This window comes from Brienomyrus brachyistius, chromosome 10 (assembly GCF_023856365.1).
Source record: "Brienomyrus brachyistius isolate T26 chromosome 10, BBRACH_0.4, whole genome shotgun sequence".
Classification (NCBI taxonomy): Eukaryota; Metazoa; Chordata; class Actinopteri; order Osteoglossiformes; family Mormyridae; genus Brienomyrus; species Brienomyrus brachyistius.
In genome coordinates, this window is record NC_064542.1 from 21955925 (window position 1) to 21977739 (window position 21815).

Sequence of the window (21815 nt, forward strand, 5' to 3'; positions counted from 1 at the left end):
TCATCCCTTAGCTCAATCCACAAGCATCGATGACCCTGACTGAATGACCAGGGGATGCAGTTAAACTGGGTCCAGGTAGGGTGGGGCTACAGGAAAGATCTCACTCTACATTACTCCTCTACCTGTCTCCCCACCTTTCACGTCAACGCTCGGGACAGACCACCTCTGGGGAGAAGATGCGCGACTTCGCCAAGACGCTCAAGAACAAGTTCCGGTCCAAGCAGTACTTCAGCAAGCATCCACAGAGAGGCTACCTTCCCGTGCAGTCTGTGCTGGAGGCAGAGGCCGTGGAGAGGTGATCATGGGCAACCATGGTGTGCGTGAAATCAGTTATAAACTGACAGCAGTGACAGAGCAGATCACTGACAAATTCACCCCCACAAACACTCCCAGTGATGCTGCATAGGACAAGCAGCATGATTTTACTACGATTCTTTCATTGAATCATTCTTGTTGGGACTTAACTGGAAGATCAATGACTGCCTCTGACCCACTAAGAAAATGTTCTTATTACCAGTGTAATTATACTAATAAACTGTTGTAATCATCATTCAGATCACTGAAAGCCTGACAGGCCTGGTGTGGTCTTGGTTGGGAAAGTCAATAGGATGCAGTACAGTTAAATCTTTCCCTGATTCTGAAATGTAAATGACAGTGTTAGAACAGTGTGTGAGGGGGCAAAGTAAAGCCAGAGCAGTAGGGGGAGACAAAGAGCTTTCAGTTTGTCAGCTAATAACCTCACATGATCAGCTCCATGACTGCAGTACTTGTCTCTCTGTGCCCCCAACCTCCCCAGCCCCGGCTCCTCCCCCAAGCTCCCGCACGCCGACACGCACTCCAGGATCGAGCACTTCGCCAGCAGGTAGGAGCGGACCTCTGTCTCAAGAGACCCTCCGTGTGTGAGGAGCTCAACTGCATTTGCAATCATTTATTTAACCGATGCTCCTGTTCAGAGTGATGCTCGCCCCCCCCCCCCCCCACAAAGCTGCCATTGTTCATTTGAAAGAGCAAGGTGATCCAAATGACCTCCCCTCTCACTTGGTAGCATGTCTTCTGCTTCCCTCCGATTGTTTGAACTAAATCCTACTCCTTTAACTTGCTCTTAATTTTATTTAAACAGCATCTCTTTAGTGAGCACCCTGCGCCAGAATGCTTTTGCTACAGTTCTTTCATTGAATCATTCTTGTTTGGACTCAACTGGAAGATCACTGACTGCTTCTGACCCTGTCTGGCCCATGTACTGTTAGTCTCATTCTGCTTTTCTCAGGCTTGTCTTCTTGGTTTTATCCTCTTAGCCTTGTTTGTTTAGCTTCATTCTTTTGGGCTTATCCTCTTAGCCTCATTGTGTTAGGGGTGTCTTAGCTTGTCCTGTTAGCCTCATTGTGTTAGGGGTGTCTTAGCTTGTCCTGTTAGCCTCATTGTGTTAGGGTTGTCTTAGCTTGTCCTCTTAGCCTCATTGTGTTAGGGGTGTCTTAGCTTGTCCTGTTAGCCTCATTGTGTTAGGGGTGTCTTAGCTTGTCCTCTTAGCCTCATTGTGTTAGGGGTGTCTTAGCTTGTCCTGTTAGCCTCATTGTGTTAGGGGTGTCTTAGCTTCTCCTGTTAGCCTCATTGTGTTAGGGGTGTCTTAGCTTGTCCTGTTAGCCTCATTGTGTAAGGGGTGTCTTAGCTTGTCCTGTTAGCCTCATTGTGTTAGGGGTGTCTTAGCTTCTCCTGTTAGCCTCATTGTGTTAGGGGTGTCTTAGCTTGTCCTGTTAGCATCATTGTGTTAGGGGTGTCTTAGCTTGTCCTGTTAGCCTCATTGTGTTAGGGGTGTCTTAGCTTCTCCTGTTAGCCTCATTGTGTTAGGGGTGTCTTAGCTTGTCCTCTTAGCCTCATTGTGTTAGTCTCATTCTTTTGGGTGTGTCTCAGGTCCATCCCTTGTCTTGTTGAATTTTATACCCATATTGGTCTTCATTGTTAATCTCAGTCTGCTATTCCTTACGCTTGTTTTGTCAATCTTGTATTGTTACTGCTTCCAGTTTGCCTTGTGTTGTTAGCCACTTCTCATTTGCCTAGTGCTATTAGCAATTTCTTGTTTGCCTTTCGTTGTTAGCTTCTTCCAATTTCATTAGCCTTGTGTTGTTAACACTCCCCATTTGCTTTGCATTGCTATTTGCATCTCGTTTGCCTTGTGTTGTTAGCTGACCTTGTTTGTCTTGTGCTGTTAGCTGCTCATATTTGCCTTGGGTCTTTAACTGCTTTCCATTTATCTTAGCTTGGCTTGTTGTGTCATTTCCTTTCTGTTAGGTATACAGATGTGCATAATGATTTCAAGTAGGTGGATGAGGGAGGAACTGGCCAGGCTTTGGTGGTATTCTGGTAGTACCGTATAACACTCTATTTTTGTTCAAAAATCCCACACCCCCCCAGAGAATTTTATTGGGAAATACAAGAATAGTGTTGCTTTTTAAAATGCCTTATAGCCTTATATTGCAGCATTATGTCAGGACAAAATGATGGTATTAAAAATTAGCTATCACCCAAGCATAGTGCTTGCTTGGGAGGGGGGGGGGTGTTGAAATTTGCTAACCTGGGTTAGAGGGTGACAGTATTGAGGGGGTGGGGAGGGGTTGCGGTTGTACTTCTTGTCAGGTAATGTCAGATTTCGAGGACATCATTTGCAGATACAAGGGAGCTGATGTCAATTTGTGGGAGACTCCTGCGCCAACTGTGAGATGTGGAATTTCTCTTAAGCTTGCTCTGTTGGCCTTTCTCCCAGTAACCTCAACCTTTTAGTTTCTCTCTGTTTGGTTTGTCCTGTCAAATTTGGTGTCTTACCCCCATCCTGTTGGACTGGTCTTACATGCATTCTTTCAGCTACATCATTTTAGGCCAACATGGGACCAGGACTTGCTTGTTGTGCTGGTCCCTTCAACAAGCACCTTCCTCTTTGCGCTATAGTCCGCCAGTTGGTAGTTTGCGGTTCAGGTGTTCAAAGGTAAAGATCAAGGTGCTCCTTGACCAAAGCCCACCACCTGTCCCTCCCACTTGATTTTTCTCTCACCCATTGAGTCTACGAGTATTAATTGCCCCTCGGAAATAACCCACTGACGTTGTTGGCATCATGCTTTGGCTCAAGCCAAACAGGAAAACAAAATCTCTGGTACATTGGTGCCATCGTGTGAACCAAAGGTTTACGTGGGTGAACATCCCCATAACTGTCAGCATACTACCGGAATATGGAGGCTAGATGAGAATGAGTAGCAGGAGCGTGGGGCTCAAATCAAATGCTCAGCCGCAGTTAAAAAGCAAACGCACAAGCTGTGGACTGGTGGCTTTTGCTTTCCCTGGGAAATACTGGTGTGTCAGGGCTTCTCCTAACACAGGTGAGGGTTTTGTACGAGTCCTTATTTCGAGCTGCTGCTGCCTCATCCATGTTTAATGGCTATGCTGTTAGACTATTTTTCCCACCGACGCTTCCAAAAGGCAAATGAAAATATCAGAACAGTTTTTTAAAGCTTTTTGAAGATCTGAGGTTTAGCCCGACCGAAGAAATGGTAGCTCCTTTATGACTTGTCACGAATGTAGCTGCTGGAGATCAGTCTCTGCTTTACGGCCTGCAGATACATTTGTCCATTAAAAAAAAAAAAACTCTTTGTCTCCTGCTGACGCTGTGATATCTTTAGACTTCTGATGGAAATGTACATCTCTGTGCCGGTGCTGTGGAGCTGCAATTTTAGAAGCTCTAATGGGGGAAAGTGCAGCTGTAGCCTGGCCCAGAGGAGAGGGTGATGTTGCGTGGAAGGAGTGGATGTGGCCGGTATGTCTGCTGTTATGAGCTCCCCAGGGATGCACGGCGGAGATGTTTGGGTTAAGATGAGATGTGCCTGGGTTTACGAGTCCGCATTCTTACTGTCATGCTTTTATTTCATCCGCAATTTGCCAATTATGAGCTTTGCATGTTCTTAGACCAGGTGTAGTCAATAACGTGATTAAAACTGCCATTTGAGAAGTGGTGGGGGGAGCTTGACATACAGGAAAATACACAGAAAAATATGTAAAGAGATAAATGGCTTAAATCCCATGTTGCATCCTGTGTCACTCTGGATGGAAGCATCTGAAAAGCATGTGGGCAATATAGCATAATAATAATAATAATAATAGTAATATTATCACATTTTGTGCAATGTGATAGAATGTACTGGAATGTGTGGTGTAATGCTGGGTAATTTTGAAAAATGTTGTGTAATGTAGCAGCAGTTTGTAATGTTTTGCAGTCCTGTGCAAGGTAGCAGGGGCGGCATGGTGGTGCAGTGGTTAGCACTGTAAGGGGCGGCATGGTGGTGCAGTGGTTAGCACTGTAAGGGGCGGCATGGTGGTGCAGTGGTTAGCACTGTTGCCTCACACCTCTGGGACCCGAGTTCCAGTCTCCGCCACATGTGTGTGGAGTTTGCATGTTCTCCCCATGTCGTCGTGGGGTTTGTGAATGGTGTGTGAGTATGCCCTGCGATGGGCTGGCCACCCAACCTGGGTTGTTATATCCATATGTTCCGGGATAGGCTCCGGACCCCCCGCAACCCAGTAGGACAAGCGGTTTGGAAAATGGATGGATGGGATGTAAGGTAGCAAGATGTGTCATGTCACGTTGTGTGATTACAACGTGTGATGCAGTTAAACGCGTGTTACCTGAACCTACATCACTAGATGTAGATATCCTGCATGGTGCTGAGTGTCTCTGATGATGCTTAATGCCCTGGACCTACATGGCTGGATGTAGATGTCTTGCAGGGTGCTGAGTGTCTCTGATGATGCTTAATGCCCTGGACCTACATGGCTGGATGTAGATGTCTTGCAGGGTCCTGAGTGTCTCTGATAATGCTTAATGCCCTGGACCTACATGGCTGGATGTAGATATCTTGCAGGGTCCTGAGTGTCTCTGATAATGCTTAATGCCCTGGACCTACATCGCTGGATGTAGATGTCCTGCAGGGTGGTGAGTGTCTCTGATGATGATTAATGCCCTGGACCTACATCGCTGGATGTTGATGTCCTGCAGGGTGCTGAGTGTCTCTGATAATGCTTAATGCCCTGGACCTACATCCCTGGATGTAGATGTCCTGCAGGGTGGTGAGTGTCTCTGATAATGCTTAATGCCCTGGACCTACATCGCTGGATGTAGATGTCCTGCAGGGTGGTGAGTGTCTCTGATGATGCTTAATGCCCTGGATGTTGAATACAGATGTCCTGATGGTTGGGATGGATGTCCTGGTGATTCGCTTGGCACTGGTATCGCTCTCCGCAGGACTCTGTGGTCCTCGGAGCTGCAGCTGCCATACCGTTAGCACTGTAGAAGGGTTTTTGCAGCGCAGGGGAGATTGTGAATTTCCTCTGCTGCCTCAGGTGATACAGTCGCTGCCTAGCTTTCTGCACTAGGGTGGATGTGTGGGTTGTCCATGTCAGGTCCTCCGAGTGTACTCCGAGGTACCTGCTAACTCCATCCACTGGAGTCCCAAAAATCTTGGGAGGTGTGTAGATCCTCTGAAGTCCATGACCATCTCCTGGTTAAGCATGATGCTGCGTGATGTGATTAAATGTATTACAGCAACACTGTGTAATGTGATGAAATGTGCTACATTGCATAATGTGATAAAAGATTTTGGAGCTTGTAGCCATCATCCCTCACTCCCCACTCTCACCCTTTTGTGCCCCCCCCTCCCCCAGACTGGCAGAGATGGAGAACCAGACCTGCACCTTCTTCACAGGCAGCCTGTCTCCCGACGAAAGCCTGTGAGTACACAGTGAACCCCCCCCCCCCCCGCCCTTCCCAGCCCTACTCAACCATGGATTTCTTTACGCCCCCCAGGGCCACCTCCTTGGGGCGTATTGGAGATGGGGGGTGACAAATGAGTCCAAATGAACGAAAAATGAATGCTGTTTTTTATTCCATTTTTTTAAGTGACCCCTGTGGTGGGCACAGTGAGGAGCAGAATGAATCTCCCCCTCCTCATATGGTGAACATTAAATAGAGGCTCATCAAGAGCAACAGGAAGACTCAGAAACACAGTGACGGCTTGGAGGGGGAGGGCTGGGTGAATAACAGGAGGGAGCGAAGTGTCACACGGCTAGCAAAGAGGAGTGCTGTCTGGAAGTGTAATGAGTGTAAAGGGATGTCAGTGTAAAGGGGTGTTGGAGTGTTTGGGTGGTGTCAGGGAGTGTAAAGGAGTATTGGAGCGTTTGGGTGGTGTTGGGGAGTATAAGGGGGTGTTGGAGTGTTTGGGTGATGTCAGGGAGTGTGAAAGGGTGTTGGGGAATGTGAAGGGGTGTCAATGTGTAAAAGGGGTGTTGGTGTGTTTGGTGGTGTTGGGGAGTGTAAAGGGATGTTGGAATGTTTGGTGGTGTCAGGGAGTGTAAAGTAGTGTTGGAGTGTTTGGGTGGTGTTGGGGAGTATAAGGGGGTGTTGGAGTGTTTGAGTGGTGTCAGGGAGTGTAAAGGGGTGTTGGAGTGTTTGGGTGGTGTTGGGGAGTATAAGGGGGTGTTGGAGTGTTTGAGTGGTGTCAGGGAGTGTAAAGGGGTGTTGGAGTGTTTTGGTGGTGTCAGGGAGTGTAAAGAGGTGCTGGAGTGTTTGGGTGGTGTCAGGGAGTGTAAAGGGGTGTTGGAGTGTTTGGGTGGTGTTGGGGAGTATAAGGGGGTGTTGGAGTGTTTGAGTGGTGTCAGGGAGTGTAAAGGGGTGTTGGAGTGTTTTGGTGGTGTCAGGGAGTGTAAAGGGGTGCTGGAGTGTTTGAGTGGTGTCAGGGAGTGTAAAGGGGTGTTGGGGTGTTTAGGTGGTGTCGGGGAGTATAAGGGGGTGTTGGAGTGTTTGAGTGGTGTCAGGGAGTGTAAAGAGGTGTTGGAGTGTTTGGGTGGTGACAGGGAGTGTAAAGGGGTGTTGGAGTGTTTGGGTGGTGACAGGGAGTGTAAAGGGGTGTTGGAGTGTTTGGTGGTGTCGGGGAGTGTAAAGGGGTGTTGGAGAGTAATGGCATATCAGGGAGTGTGAAGTGAATGAATCGGAGAACTGATGATGTTTAGATCAGTTTATCATATCCACATTGGGTTTGTCATCGCTGTTTGATGTCAGCACAGCCTGGGTCTGTGCTGTGAGTCACCTCTGTCTTGCCCCAGTATCTGGCTGTTTGTCAGTCTGTGATTCAGCGGTCAGTGTTGCTGAGCCACTTCTCTGAACACTACTGCTTCTCTCAGTCTGTTCTGCTCATGTAGCCCTGTGTGTCCTTATGACTACGGACAGTGTGTTCAGGGTCTGTACTGCTGCTGTGAATGTGGCAGGATGAGCTCGTCTGTACTGCCTGTGTCAGTTCTACCCATGCTGCTGGGACCTGCAGCTCAGTATCTATGTGTCTGCTGGCACCACTCGGTCTGTGCTGGTGCTGTGAATGTGGCAGGATCAGTGTGGCCGTCCGTCCTTCGTTAGTCTGACCCATGCTATCAGAGCCCGTGGCTCAGTGTCAGTGCAGTTCAGTGTGCTGTCTCCTCTGTGGGGGGAGTCAGGGATGAAGATCAGTACCTCCTCCGTCACTCCAGTGCTGCCCTCGATCTGGACTCCCCCACGGGACAGCATATCTTGGGCGCCATCGACTGTGGGGACAAGGACGAGCTGCAGAGGACGCTGGAGCGGCTGGAGAATGAGAACAGGTGAGCGCGGGGTCAGTTGTCGTCAGCTGTAAAGTTCCAGAAAAGTTCCAGGAAAGTTCCATGATCCTTGGGATTCCCCTCCGTCTGATACCCACTGTTCCGGGGCTCGGCTGTCAGTTTACCACCACATGAAGTCATGTAATTCTTTATCTGTGTTAAGTTCCTGTCAGATGCCCATAGAAGCAATCAAACGATAAGAGCGTGTACCCAGACAGTGATGTACGGTGTTCACAAAGCCTGGTTCACTATGGCATATTAAATAGCGTCAGCCTAAACATTCAGAGAAGCTCTTTGGTTTATGAAACTGACTTCAGACCAGAGACAAAATTTAGAGGAGTGCGTTCATTGTTTGTTTTTTAATCTTCACCCTAAAGGTGGCCGTATACTTCAAACGACATCAAGATAAAACGAAATTGAACATGTCAGTGAGAACAATCTGTAGCATACTTAAAATGACGCTGCTGTCTTGATCGTTGTCAGGCCACAACCCTAGGGGGCGCCAAATGTTTTTGATGCAGCAGAGCCCCCATACAGAGCACAAATAAACAAATTGTGACGAGTGCATGACGCGCATCCTGATTTTCCTGAGTTCAACCTGTTCTTGGGTCAACTAGGGAGGGGCTTACATTACACTTCCTTAACCAATCACAGTGTTCATTGTATGACATCATCACATTCATTAAAACCAGTGCTTTCTCTTACGTCTCTTAATTATCTTTATTTCATGATGATAATAATAATAATGTAGTTGTCAAGGACTTTGCTTGAGGGCCCATGTGCGTGTGGTTATTCTGACAAGGCTGGGCTTGAATTAGCAAACTTCTGATCACAGGCTCAGTGGCCCCACTGAGCCTCACGCTAACCGCCGCTTGCTGGCTGGTTTGAAAATGAGGAAAAAAAATACCAGTATCATAATGTCGTACAATGAAGACTGTGATTGGTTAAAGAAATGAAACGCAAGCCCCTCTCTTGTTGACTTGTGGACACGTTGAATTTGGGAAGATCAAGATGCCCAGGAGATGACAGCACATTTAAAATGGAAGTTGCTCTCTTTATCAACATCCACGATTCATGTACTGGTAGCAGCAGCACAGACTGGGAAACCAGCAACTTACATGACACTGACAGTTACATGCTAACAAAATTCACATATCAGTTACACAGTTACAACAATCACAATTAATATAAACACAGGGATACACATATTAATATGGTGGTGCACAGCATGTCGGTAGCTGCATAATTAGTCCTGCTGACCAATCCCATAGCATCAGATTTATGTCAGCCAATCGTGCACAGTGGGTGGGATCAGAACGTGTGAAGAAGTTTGGCTTGTGTATCCTGTGTAGGTGGTGATTTCACTGCGTTCACTGTGGTGATTACAGTGTGTACCATGTCGTGTTGCCAAAAACAACGTCAGTTCTGTCGATTTCATCTGAAGCATATGGCCAGTTAATCCTGCTGCAAAGGATTTTATTTACAACGCGTTTCATCGACTATTTGGAAAGAATGATGCCTAACATAAAACATTATACACATACAATACAATATTGATGTAATATAGGTATGAGATGGAGGGCATTTAGCAGGGTGCCTACTGGTTATTTGCAAAAGCGAGATCACTCTCTGACTGCATCTAAACACTGGGCAGATGGACATCAGTGGGATGCTAAATTTACACAGATCCACAGTGTGTTATGGGAATAATTGTCATATATGAAAATTCAACATGTTCCAGCATCCATGCATTTATTTCCCATGAGTGTTTACCTGATACAGGGCCAAGGCGAGCCCGGAACATACAGCAGGTGCACAGGACACAAGGCAGGAACGCCGTGGACGGGATGCAGGCTCGTCACAGAGCAAACACCAACCAATTAAGTCTCAGAAATTCACCTCCTCGGGCTGTAGGTGGAGGACTCTCCCTAGAGGAGCACGCTTGGATCAGGCATACACAGATTGCTGGGCATGAACCTCATAAGCTCGGCAGTGTGGACCACAGTGCTGCCCACTGAGACACAAAAATGGCAAAGACGAACCAGAATGAGCTCTATGTCTGTCAGACTTTGTCTGGTGTTAGTCCAGCAAGCTGAGAAGAGATGTTGATGAGGATGCAATCCCTCTAGGGTCCTGCAGGGGGAGTACCGGCGACTGAAGTGGAGGCACGAGGAGGCTGCAGCCTCGCCGCAGCTACTGGGAGGACCGCCTGGCTCACCAGCGAGTCACCAGGACGAGGAGCTGCTGGCGGAGGCGCGGGTGCTGAGGCAGCACAAGACCCGGCTGGAGACCCGCATGCAGATCCTGGAGGACCACAATAAGCAGCTGGAATCCCAGCTGCAGAGGCTCAGGGAGCTGCTGCTTCAGGTTTGAGTGCGGGACGGGGGTGGAGGGGATGAGGTGTGTGGGGTGGGGGGGGCACCTATGAAGAAACACCTATGAAATGAGAGAGGCAGAGAGAAGTGCATTATGGGAATGAGATGGAGAAGTGAATTGTGGAGTGTGAGAAACAGGGATGGTCGCATTATAGGAATGAGATGGAGAAATGGGATGTGGAGTTTGAGATAAAGAGAGTTGCATTGTGGGAATGAGATGGGGGAGTGGGTAGAGTAGGAAAGTGGCAGATGCATTGTGAAAAAGCAAGGACTGAATATTAGTATTGGCGTAAGAGGTGTTGGGTTAAAAGCATTATAAGACTTATGAAGAGGACAGTGGATTATGTAAGAAGAAAGCTATGTTGGGGGGGAGGGGGTGAGAAAGAAATTAAACATTATGGGACAGACAGGGGGGTGACACCTGTCACTCACCAAAAAACAATCTCACACATTCTTTAGAGGGTTCAGATTGCTGTTCAAGATAACGCCATTAAAGAACAAACGTTGTTAAATCGAGATGGACTGAACAGGGACAAACATTATGAAGAGAAGGGCTATCTGGGTCAGGTAAGCAGTGTGTGGTCTGGAGCAAGAATGCTCTGGTCAGGGGTGTCACACTGTGCTGGAGGTGTAGGCGTCAGGCTGTAGGCAGGAGTTTCGCCAGGCGGTAGGAGCTCCTCTCAGTGTCGCGCAGATTACATCACTCACAGCGACTCTGCCTTTAAGAAGTAGATCTGATTCCTCAGTTAATCTCAAGGTTTATTTAAAATGTGGCTCTTAAAATGAAGGCTGAGGCAGATGTTTCGTTACTCCTGGTGATCCGGCAAAGCTGCTCTTTTTTTTATTTCTAGCCCAAAGATGATTCGGAGGCCAATGGATCAACGGCGTCCTCCCTGTCTTCGCCTGTGTCGGCGGGCGGTTACCCACGGCGACGGCACAGCCGAGAGACCCCAGACACAGAGGACGCTGGTGAGTCGGGGGGAGGAGGTCTGAGGATGTGGATGGTGTGACAGGAGCTCCGGCCCTCTGTGGCCCCTCCTCAGAGCTGAGGCAGACTGTGGCCCCTCCTCAGAGATGAGGCAGACTGTGGCCCCTCCTCAGAGATGAGGCAGACTGTGGCCTCTCCTCAGAGATGAGGCAGACTGTGGCCCCTCCTCAGAGCTGAGGCAGACTGCGGCCCCTCCTCAGAGCTGAGGCAGACTGTGGCCCCTCCTCAGAGATGAGGCAGACTGTGGCCCCTCCTCAGAGCTGAGGCAGACTGCGGCCCCTCCTCAGAGCTGAGGCAGACTGCGGCCCCTCCTCAGAGATGAGGCAGACTGTGGCCCCTCCTCAGAGATGAGGCAGACTGTGGCCTCTCCTCAGAGATGAGGCAGACTGCGGCCCCTCCTCAGAGCTGAGGCAGACTGCGGCCCCTCCTCAGAGCTGAGGCAGACTGCGGCCCCTCCTCAGAGCTGAGGCAGACTGCGGCCCCTCCTCAGAGCTGAGGCAGACTGCGGCCCCTCCTCAGAGCTGAGGCAGACTGCGGCCCCTCCTCAGAGCTGAGGCAGACTGCGGCCCCTCCTCAGAGCTGAGGCAGACTGTGGCCCCTCCTCAGAGCTTTGGCAGACTGCGGCCCCTCCTCAGAGCTGAGGCAGACTGTGGCCCCTCCTCAGAGCTGAGGCAGACTGTGGTCCCTCCTCAGAGATGAGGCAGACTGTGGTCCCTCCTCAGAGATGAGGCAGACTGTGGTCCCTCCTCAGAGATGAGGCAGACTGTGGCCCCTCCTCAGAGCTGAGGCAGACTGCGGCCCCTCCTCAGAGCTGAGGCAGACTGTGGCCCCTCCTCAGAGCTTTGGCAGACTGTGGCCCCTCCTCTCCACAGGGGACGATGAGAATGAGGACCAACGTGACACGGTGCTGCAGCTACAGGAGGTCATCGAGCAGCTGCGTAATGTCTTCCCGTCCGAGGCAGGCGCATCCAGGATGAGGCCCGAGCGGCAGGCCGCTCCTCGCTCGTGAGTGAAGGAGAAGGACGTTCCACGCCCGACAGAGGGTAAGACAACAGTGAGTAGAGGAGTGGGAGAAGGAGGAGGAGACTCGTGACTTTCAGGCAGGGAGCGGATCTGCTTACTGTGGTCCGGCAGGTGCTGTTGAGGATCCCACAGGAAATGCATCACGCACACACTCTCACTGACTGAAGACAGAGTGTTAGAGTCCCCCATGGCACTATGCATTAGGTCACATAATGCTTACCATGGTGACAGAAACGAGGATCCAAGAGCAGATGCAAGGACCTAGGAGAGGAGAGATCGATGCGGCTCTCCGGATGCACACTGAAGGGATAACAGTGATCGACATGCTGATAAACTGGCACAAAATGCCTGTTTATGCTCATATAGGCGTCTGTCAGGACATCGTGCACAGAGCCATCCTCGTGCCTCAGAGCCATCCTCGTACCTCAGAGCCATCCTCGTACCTCAGAGCCATCCTCATACCTCAGAGCCATCCTCGTACCTCAGAGCCATCCTCGTACCTCAGAGCCATGTAAATGATCATACCTCACATCCCCTGTATTGACGTTTAACCTCTTTCTGCACTCCCTATACATTTTATCAACCCCCCCCCCCACGCCCTCACCCCCACCCCCCTCAGCTGTGGAGAGTGAATGTTATCTTTTTCCTTTACCCAGAGTTCCCTGGGAGAGACTGCAGCTGGAGCTTACGCTCAGGACCATGTGACCCACGTTCATCAAGCGCCTCGTGTTCCAGCCTCGACACCAGTGTGGTTCCAGAAGCTCGTTGCCGTGTCAACACTGTGTTTACCAGCTTTGGGTCCATATGAGCTGTGAAGCTTTTTTTTTTTTAAACTCATGGGGCACGAAACTGAGCTCCGTCTGCACAGGGGACAGAGGAGTGGTCTGCTGTCCCCAATGTCTCTGTTTCCTTGAACTCCATCTCACTGCGGCAGAGAATGGACAGACAGAGCTGTAAGTGACTGTCATTGTCAGGTGGTGCGTTTTTTTATCAGCCCCACCCCTGCTGACCCCCCCTGCCCCCACCCCACGGGGTGCTAAGGCAGAATTGCTGGCCCCAGGTGAAATAAAGGACTTCAAGCACAGTTCACATGCCTTAAAACCCTGGGAGAGTCTGCGGACGATGGTGCGACCCTGGGTCTCCTTTACCACTGTCCCAGTGGCATTTGTGGAGACCATAAATGCACTCGAGCATCTTCACGACTGAGAAGGAAATGTCTTATGGTGAACTGCAGGGCGCTTGAAGGTGACTCTGTGGTAAAAACCAGGAAAAGCAGGTGGCAAAGCAGAGTAGCGTGAGGAAGCCGGTTAGGAAATCACCGAAGACCGTATAGTTTTACATGGTAGCACCAGTGCCATTTACTGTAACTGACCCATCCCAGATTGAAGTGTGTTGTTGTATGAATTCAGGACATGTAGTTCAGCAGTGCTGGTCACCCCAATAGGGTTCACCGACCTCACCACCAAACACGAATGTTGGCAATAATCCCGTTCCGCATCTGTATGGCTCTTCTACCCATTGTTCTGCTTCGGGTACCTTAACATGCAGAGATTGCTGCTTGTTGTGACTTGGTTACTAGGCAACTGTCTCAGCTACAGAACGCTTTCAAGGTGGGGTTGTGTTTTGTAGAAATAATAAATCTCCATATGTTACGGCGATTGAGCGGCTGGCGGAGCGTCTAGTCCCCCATCGTGCCTCTGTGTTGACACCTCCCCCCTCCCCCCAATCACTCTTCCAGATCAGCATCATTTCACCACAGAGGGATATGAGGGTCATCAGTGTTTTGCCCACGTGCTTGAAATCACACATATTCTTAGGTCCTTAAACCTTTTATTGTACTTGGTGAACATAAATAAGCACAGCTAACTGCATTTTCAGTATTTGGCAATTCAGCCAGGAAGTGGTGATTGGTGACTGAGAAACGTATTGTTGAGAAGTAACCTGTAATGGATGAAGGGGAGGTCATGTGACCCCTGTATTTGCTGTGACTGTGTGTGAATCCTATGGATTTACAGCAGGAAGTGCTCATGCTCTCTCTCAGCTGCTATCACGTTTTATTCTCAAAGCAGACAGTTCATTCGCTATTCCATTCATTCAATAATGACACAATTTGTTTTTGTAGAAACTAAAAAGAAGCGATTTTTAAAATGGAAGCATTATAAATGGTTGCTTTCTACTGACGTGTACAGAAATAAATTTGTATTTGTCATAAGCAATACCTGGTGTGGAAGTTCTCTGTTTATTCAAGCGAGATAAACCTTGAAAAGTTTTATGAGTTTTCTATTTATTTTGCTAATTACAATGTTATTGCCTCCTGCTTCAGTCCTATTTACTTGGAACCTGAATTCGTGTTTTTTGATGAATGTTATTTGTGGTGTCACTCTGATAGTTCCAAACGCATTCCTGCTCCTCCTCCGCATTTGTCTTTCTCAAGTCAGCCTCCCTCCCATCCTCATTGCTGATATCCACCTCAGCAAACACCCTCTCCCATTCACTTTGTTCTATTGATGTGATGTTACCCAGCTAAGTGTTCCGGATCTCCATGACCCAGGTCATCGTCCAATTCCCAAATGGTCTTGGCACTGCCCATGTCTGACTGCGAAGGTTCCAAGGTGTCCTGTACTCAAATCTTTGTGCTGGAGGCATTACGCTTCTATACTGATAATCAGACCTGTGTGCCTATTATCCTTTTCTCCAGGTGAATTCTCTGATACCCTCTCCCCAGGTTTTTGGTACTATTTCCAAACTAGGGTCCATATTTCTCCAGTTCTCTGACATCCTCTCTTCACTGGAGTCCACTGTTCTTCAGTTTTCTGGTGCTATTTCCACATTGGGATCCACTATTCTTTGGTTCTCTGATGCTATTTCCACATTGGGATCCACTATTCTTTGGTTCTCTGATGCTATTTCCACATTGGGATCCACTATTCTTTGGTTCTCTGATGCTATTTCCACATTGGGATCCACTATTCTTTGGTTCTCTGATGCTATTTCCACATTGGGATCCACTGTTCTTTGGTTCTCTGATGCTATTTCCACACTGTGGTCCACCGTTCCTTGACTCTTTGATGCCATCTGCACACTGGGACCCGGCAGTGATTTTGTCGTCTTTGTGGTTTCTTGCCCATCTTTGCTCTCCCTGTTCTTTGTGGTCCTTACAAGCTGCACTCTATCCCCTCTGAGGGCCCCTGCCTCTTTCCCCCGCTGAGCCGCTTCCCCATTTTTCCCAGGCCCGCCTCGACCCCACCTCTCCTCCGCCACTGCCCAGTAGCTCCTCTTCTCCTGCACATGCTTGGCCCGGATGTTCTCCCTCATCTTTTTCAGCTCCATACAGGCAATGGGCTTGAACTTGGGGTCCAGCTTGGCGATGTGAGCAAAGGACTTACGGGCCTCGTCCTCCTGGTGCAGAGCTGCGTGAGCCCGTGCAGACTGGTACATCGCCTTCAGGTTCCCTGTGGCGGGTCAGGCAGACGGAGAAAAAAAAACTATTCATAAACTAGGTGAAAAATTCTCATGCAAGAGCAGACTAATAAATCATCCAGTATGACAAACCCTAAATCCCAGGGCAGAACGATCACACTGATAATAGTTATTACCACAGACAACCAAAACTTAGACCTTCAACTATTATATTATAATTCTTATTATTAAGTTGTTGTTGCTGTTATTATTATTATTATTAGCATACTGTTTGTTCTCTTGTTCTACTCTCCTACTTATGAGACGAGTCTACAACTTGACTTTAAACACAAATTTTTGGAAATGGAGGAGATCAATGTGACAGCACCACGTAACGTGATGTAAACAGCTGCACCCGCTCCAGGCAGACTGAAGTCTCTGAAAATGGGGCAGGGTGTGCTGTGTTTTTGGGGCGAAGCCTAACAGGAAGTACTGCTGAGAACACACCTGTTCGTTTATAGGACGCTGGGTATTCAGACTCCCAGCTGCTGCCGTGTGGCCCTGTGGCCATCATACTGACCCCCCCCCCCCCCCCACTCCATACCTCTGTGTTTTCTCAGCAGCTTCTTGTTGGCCTCCAGCACCTGCTGGTACTCGCCCAGCTCCAGCATGCACTGGCTGAGGTTCAGAGACAGGGGGAGATGCAGCTTCTCCAGGGAATCCCAGTCTTCCTTATTATGGTCGACGTCCAACTGAGGGGAGGGAGATGGACAGGTGAACACAGAGAACCTGTGAAGCTCTCATAATGAAGCACACGCTTTCTGACACTCGATATTTCACCCTTTTAGAGTCCAGCCTACCGTGTGTTGGCTGCTAATTGGTAGTTGTTATGAGATCTGGGGTCTCTGGAGTACTTGAGGAGTGCTAAATAGGAATGTGAAACGCTCAGAGTTGACATCTTCAGCAGATCATGTTAGGTAAGGACCTTCACTGCTGATGGCAGGGTAGCACTTGATTACACCCTTGAGCAAAGTACTTAACCTGACTTTCTCCAGCAGAAAGATACACTTTACATATCTGCACAGCCAACTGTACTTTGCAAATGGTTTTAGTTAAAATGATGCGGGATCAGGAGGTGGCTCCAGCCCAGTGTGAGGTAAATGTGGATCCTTACCGTGTCTTGGAGGGAACGAATGTACTCAATGGCCTCCTGGTACTTCTCAGCGGCCTCCAGGTAGCGGAGCTCTTTCACCAGGAAGTTGCCCTCGTCCTGAAGCAGAGGAACCAGCCGGAGCATTTGCTGCCAGTCCTTCCCCTCCGTCCGCGCAGAAGCACCCCGTCGGGTTTCCTGCCTTTCTCCGCGTTTTCCGGCTGCTTCCTGGTTCCCGCTTTGGCCCGTTTTTGACTCCGGTGTTTCTTCTTCCCCGGGACCGTGTGAGGTGCCCCCAGCACCCTCCTCAGGGGCTGTGGCCTTGCCTTTCCCCCCATCCGCTCGTAGACTGGTCTGCCCTCCTTTGTCCTGCAGGATGGCCCAGTAGCTCTTCTTCTCCTCCAGGTGCTTCTCCCGCATCCTGTCGGCCAGGTGCCTCAGCTCTCGCTGCACCAGCGCAGCCAGGGTGACATCCAGCCTGGCCACAGTGAGGAAGTCTTGGCGGGCCTCCGTCTCGTTCCACACTGCCGCGTGGGCCTTAGCCCGCTTGTAGTAGGCCTTGACATTGTCTTGCAAGGGAGGAGATGGACAATCCATGAGTCACAATCATACTCTTAAAATGACCAATTAAACCAACATACATGAGAGACAATTCCACAGATCAGGGGTGCATGGATCACTAGTCATATCGAGGGGGTGGGAAGGTTAAATAAACTCTCTTTTCATGCTGTTTTGATGCTGTTTTTAAAGTCCTGATGCTTTATCGCCAGCACTGACCCCCCCATTACAGTTTGTGAGATTTCTGCACAACATATGGCCTGTGACATGCCTAGACGACACGTTTCAGTTGTTAAGTTAATGTGTGTCTGCTCTACTGTCTCGCTCTGTGAATTTTAAAAGTACACAACAGAATCCACAGCTCTTTCTTGGCCTTGCCTTATTATTTTAATCCTAAACATGAACACTGTGTGCTTCACTTTTTCTCGACGCATAAGCATGTGTCGTGCTCTCGGGCCTGGGTAAGTGAGAGCTCGCTGTGGGCTGACATCCCCACAGGCACAGGTGAAAATCCTCCTTCGGCGACACCGTTCTGTGGGATTACTGCAGATCCTTCGCCCCAGAGGAGCTGACCTGCTTCCCTCGCCTCATCAATAATTAAATTGTTTGTTTACTTCCCCTGCAGTTTCTTCCACGAACCGAGTCACTGCGACGAAACGTCCCAAGAGGGGAGAGATGGTGGATAGGGACAGCATTGACAAACGGGGGTTGCACTGGGGAAGGTCCATGATTTGAGGCTTGGGCTGGGCGGGGGCTCATCCTCACAGGCCAAATAAGATGAAGCGAGGTTCCTGGCTCAGCTTCCCGGGCTGATTAGCATAAACCTCATTATAATCACCGGGCTGTGCTGCCTAGAGATGCGCTGGCAGCGTGTGGCCAGCGGAACCCGGCCAGCGGAACCCGGCCAGCAGAACCCGGCCAGCGGAACCCGGCCAGCGGAACCCGGCCAGCGGAACCCGGCCAGCGGAGGTGAAAGTGTGCCGGCTATCTGGAGGACAGAATATGCGCTAGTTAGCTTCGCTAGCAGGAAGCTGAAGCCAAGCGCCCTGGCAGAGGAACCGACTAGTGCCTAAGCCGGCCACGGGCGCGGAGCCCGGCAAAGGGAAGTCATGAGCGAGCAGCCTTAAAAAAAAAGAAGTTCAGTGTGACAATGCCAAGATCTCACGTTTCAATTGGACCAGTCAGAGTACAATCTCGCGTTTCTATTGGACCAGTCAGAGTGCACATTTGTGTGCCTTTGCAGATAAGTACAGGGGTGGAGGCTGGTTGTCCTCAAGGACACAAAAACAACTGCAGGGATATCTGGGGACCCCATGTGGGGACAGCTGAGGGGAGGGGCGAAGACAACCACCTTTGTGTTTCTCCAGGAGCTCTGTGGTGTGCTCCAGAACCTCATAGAACTCCTGCAGCTCCAGCATGCACTGGCAGTAGTTCAGCACGAGCGGGACGATGAGCCGCTCCAGGTTGACATGGACCTCGTCGCCCGGCATCTCCTGCAAAAGGAAATGACCTCTGGGTGGACAGGACCCTCGGCTTATGCCTAGGGGATTGGTCTCATTTGACCAGGATGCAACCGACGTATCTTTGATATTTCAGGTGGGGCAAGACTGACATCCGGGGATTTTTACCGTCCTCTGTACATCTGTTTTTGAGTATTGGAACTGCTCTTCGACAATGTAAAACAGTACATCAGAACACATGTATTGTCAATTACGTATATTGAGAAACACCCTCTTATCTCATCATCTTCTCCCTGAAGCTCCACCCCCAGCCTCCCTCCGCACCCTGGACTGCACAGTTCTCAGCAGCACCACGGCCTCCTGGTACTTGCTGGCAGCCTCACAGAAGTGACCCTGCTTCACCAGGGTGTTGCCCTGCAGGTGCAGTGATGGGACGACCTGCAGCTTCTCATCCTTCCCCATCATCCAGGACTCCCGCTTGTAGGAGAAGGGGTCACCAACCTGGAGGGCGGGCATCATTCAGAGATTATATTTTGTGGGTCTTTGTAAGGATTCGGTCCTAAATCAATCTGCAGAAATGTAAATTGCAAGTAATTCTGCACTCTGTACATCATTTATTGATAACCACTAATCTAACGCAGGGTCACAGAGATCCAGGGGTCAATCTTTAGTCACAGAGAGCATGAGGCAAGGACCAATATGCAGTGTTGGGAATTTCAGTTCCAGAAGCTACAAATCCAGACCAAGATTTTGTTTCTACCAACCATTTGAGCTTCCGGACCAGAAAGGCCCAACACTGCATATTGGACCTTGCCAGGCTAAGAAGAAGGCTTGAGCAGCCCCACCGAGAGCAGTTCCATGATGAAGATGAGCGGCTGGGGTTCCTTCATCAGCTCGTCCAGCTCTGGAAAGCCCGAGCAGTTGTAGTAGAACATGTTTCCCATGCCGCACGTGTGCTTCTGCCCTTCCAGGGGGTCTTTGCCCTGGGCGATGTGCCGCATGCCCTTGGAGACCATGGGGTACAAGCCGGTGTGCTGCCCACAGAGAGACAGAGAAAAGTCCAACGTGACGTGGGCCCTCCCAGAACCTGCTGGGAGAAGCCTGTGACTGTATAGGGCAGCCACTGAGCATATATCGGGTACGGGGGCCGTTTAAACTCTCACCCTAGGCGCAGCGCCCTAGAGAACCAAGAGACACGAGAGAGAATTTGAAACGGCGCAACGTCAATAATCCATTATTCAATGAGTGGTAAGACTTACTGAGCAGGGGGGGTCTGTTGGCAGCAAAACTAACTGGGGGGTAGGGCTGTCAGCACTAATGCTCACCAGACAGCTTGGGGTGGGGTTGCTGGCAGATCGATCACTATTAAGTTTATTAGTAATAAGCTTAACTGTTTGCCCAAGGTGGGGTGGGGCCGATCATCTTTGCCAGGACCCTAGACTACAGGCTGAGAAAGCTTAAGCATTAATCCAGCCCTGCTTAGAGGATGTGGACTCTAATGAGGCCCCAAGACTCATTTAGAGAACCGAGAGGCACAAGGGAGGTGCACAAGTGATTGCTCAATATTATTGTATTATTATTATTCAGGAGGGGAGAATGGAGCTGCTGTGAACCTTTGATTCATGACCGCCGAGGACAATATGCAAGATGCACTTTGACAGGACTAGAGCAACACGAACACAAGAGTAAATCAGGCATCGGAAGTTTCCTGCCAAAGCTAAGGAGTTTGGCAAAAGGAGGTGAAGAGCCAGAAAGCAGAAGCTGAGGCTGACTGGGCCTGGTGGCCGTCTGGAGAGGCTAACAGCCGCGCCTCAGGCCTGTATGAGCAGATCTTCTCCCTTTTCTTTTGTTCCCCGTTTGCAGGGATTAAAACATGCTGCACGCTCCGGGGATAACGGCCTCTTTTGTCACTAATGCTGAAGATTGTGTGATGGTGGCTCCTTTGTAAGAAAATGAGGACCAGAACGGCATCCACCCTTGTGAATTCTAATTAAAATTGGATTTGAAGTTGCTAAGGCATTAACTGGAAGTTGTCGAGCATAGGAGTAGGGAAAGAGGAGCGTGTCTCCTTATGAACTTACAATAGCGTCACACCAGAACTCTGCCACCTCGCCAACCCTCATGGAGGTCAGTAGGACTTCCCACACCTCCATCTTGAACATCTTGCCCACAAATATCTCCATGGGCCGCTTGCCTCTACGGCTGTCATCGATCACTGTCTTCTCAAAGTCGTCCTTCGTCGTCTGGAAGTGGAACACGAGCTTTGTTGCGAAAAAGGGATGAATGGAAGAAGAGAAAGTAGGTGAGTGACCAAGCAGGAGGGGATTAAGAGATGCAGAGAAAGATCTGAGGTTTTGTTCTGTTTCTGTTTGTTTCTGGAAAATTCATCCAGTTCTCACATCGCACAAAGCGAGGAAGCTCTGAAAAACGTAGACCTTTTATTTTTAAGAATAGTGTATTCAAAAGACACCTTTTTTGTGACCTTAGAAGCAAAATATACCACGGTAAAATTCTCCCACAGGCGGTCAGAAAAAAATTCAAATACCACCCCTTCGATTTCACACATTTCCTAAAACCCCCCACAGATAAACTTAAGGCTGTAGCTTCATTTCAATTCAGGGGCATGAAATAAGCCCTTAAATCAGTGAGTAATGCACTTAAATCATTCTTACATACATAATTACAAGTAATAGAAGACAAAGGAGTACCCCCAGCCCCCTCCCTGCCCCTTACTTTTGTCCCTGGAGGAAAGTGAGGCATTAATCCCAGACCTCCATGAAGGATCTTCTTCTTAACCCCAGGGTGATGCAGAAGATACGTTTCCTCCATCTTCTCAGTACTTTATTCTTCTATTCTTTGTGAATACACCATGAACGAGGCCCTCGGAGAATGATGCCGGAGTGGCAATGCCCGTCCACCGGCCTGCTGCCCGTGTCCTTCCGGAGGCCCCTGCAGGGAGCACCGCCAGACCGCAGGCGTCTGGCCCCCCCCTCGCTCTCTGACGGCCTCCTTAAATCCACCTCCTCTAATCCCAACCAGAGCCCACACTGTAATCTGCCAGGGGGGAGGCGACAGACGTACCAAATCTGTGGCTTCTTTGGGGACATCGCGAGGTCGAGCAGGGAGACGAGCAGCTGACTACCACCAACAGGCAGTAAGATGGACATTTAAAGGCAGATACACAGACCCAGTGCAGTCTG

The 21815-nt window shown here is 49.6% G+C and overlaps 2 protein-coding genes across 3 annotated transcripts in view; one reads left to right on the forward strand and one right to left on the reverse strand.

The window, feature by feature from the left end:
- LOC125751127 (dystrophin-related protein 2-like) overlaps positions 1 to 14264 on the forward strand; it is a 30485-nt gene extending 16221 nt beyond the window's left edge. The window contains exons 16-23 of one of the 2 annotated variants that reach the window (XM_049029691.1): positions 159 to 295; positions 797 to 862; positions 5701 to 5766; positions 7522 to 7665; positions 9792 to 10029; positions 10889 to 11006; positions 11898 to 12079; positions 12705 to 14264. In XM_049029691.1, the coding sequence (XP_048885648.1) occupies positions 159 to 295; positions 797 to 862; positions 5701 to 5766; positions 7522 to 7665; positions 9792 to 10029; positions 10889 to 11006; positions 11898 to 12034 (906 nt within the window). In that variant the 3' untranslated portion in view covers positions 12035 to 12079; positions 12705 to 14264. The remainder of the gene's footprint in view (positions 1 to 158; positions 296 to 796; positions 863 to 5700; positions 5767 to 7521; positions 7666 to 9791; positions 10030 to 10888; positions 11007 to 11897; positions 12080 to 12704) is intronic. The other variant, XM_049029692.1, reaches the window with a different exon arrangement.
- A 65-nt stretch (positions 14265 to 14329) lies between these two features.
- On the reverse strand, positions 14330 to 21790 carry LOC125750795 (aryl-hydrocarbon-interacting protein-like 1). The gene is made up of 8 exons (XM_049029050.1): positions 21349 to 21790; positions 20697 to 20876; positions 19461 to 19649; positions 18940 to 19116; positions 18507 to 18648; positions 16622 to 17166; positions 16052 to 16199; positions 14330 to 15500 (listed from the first exon to the last, which is right to left on the reverse strand). Exons 1-8 carry the CDS (start codon positions 21442 to 21444, stop codon positions 14854 to 14856), a joined length of 2124 nt encoding a protein of 707 aa, XP_048885007.1. The 5' UTR covers positions 21445 to 21790; the 3' UTR covers positions 14330 to 14853.
- Between the last annotated feature and the right edge of the window lie 25 nt (positions 21791 to 21815).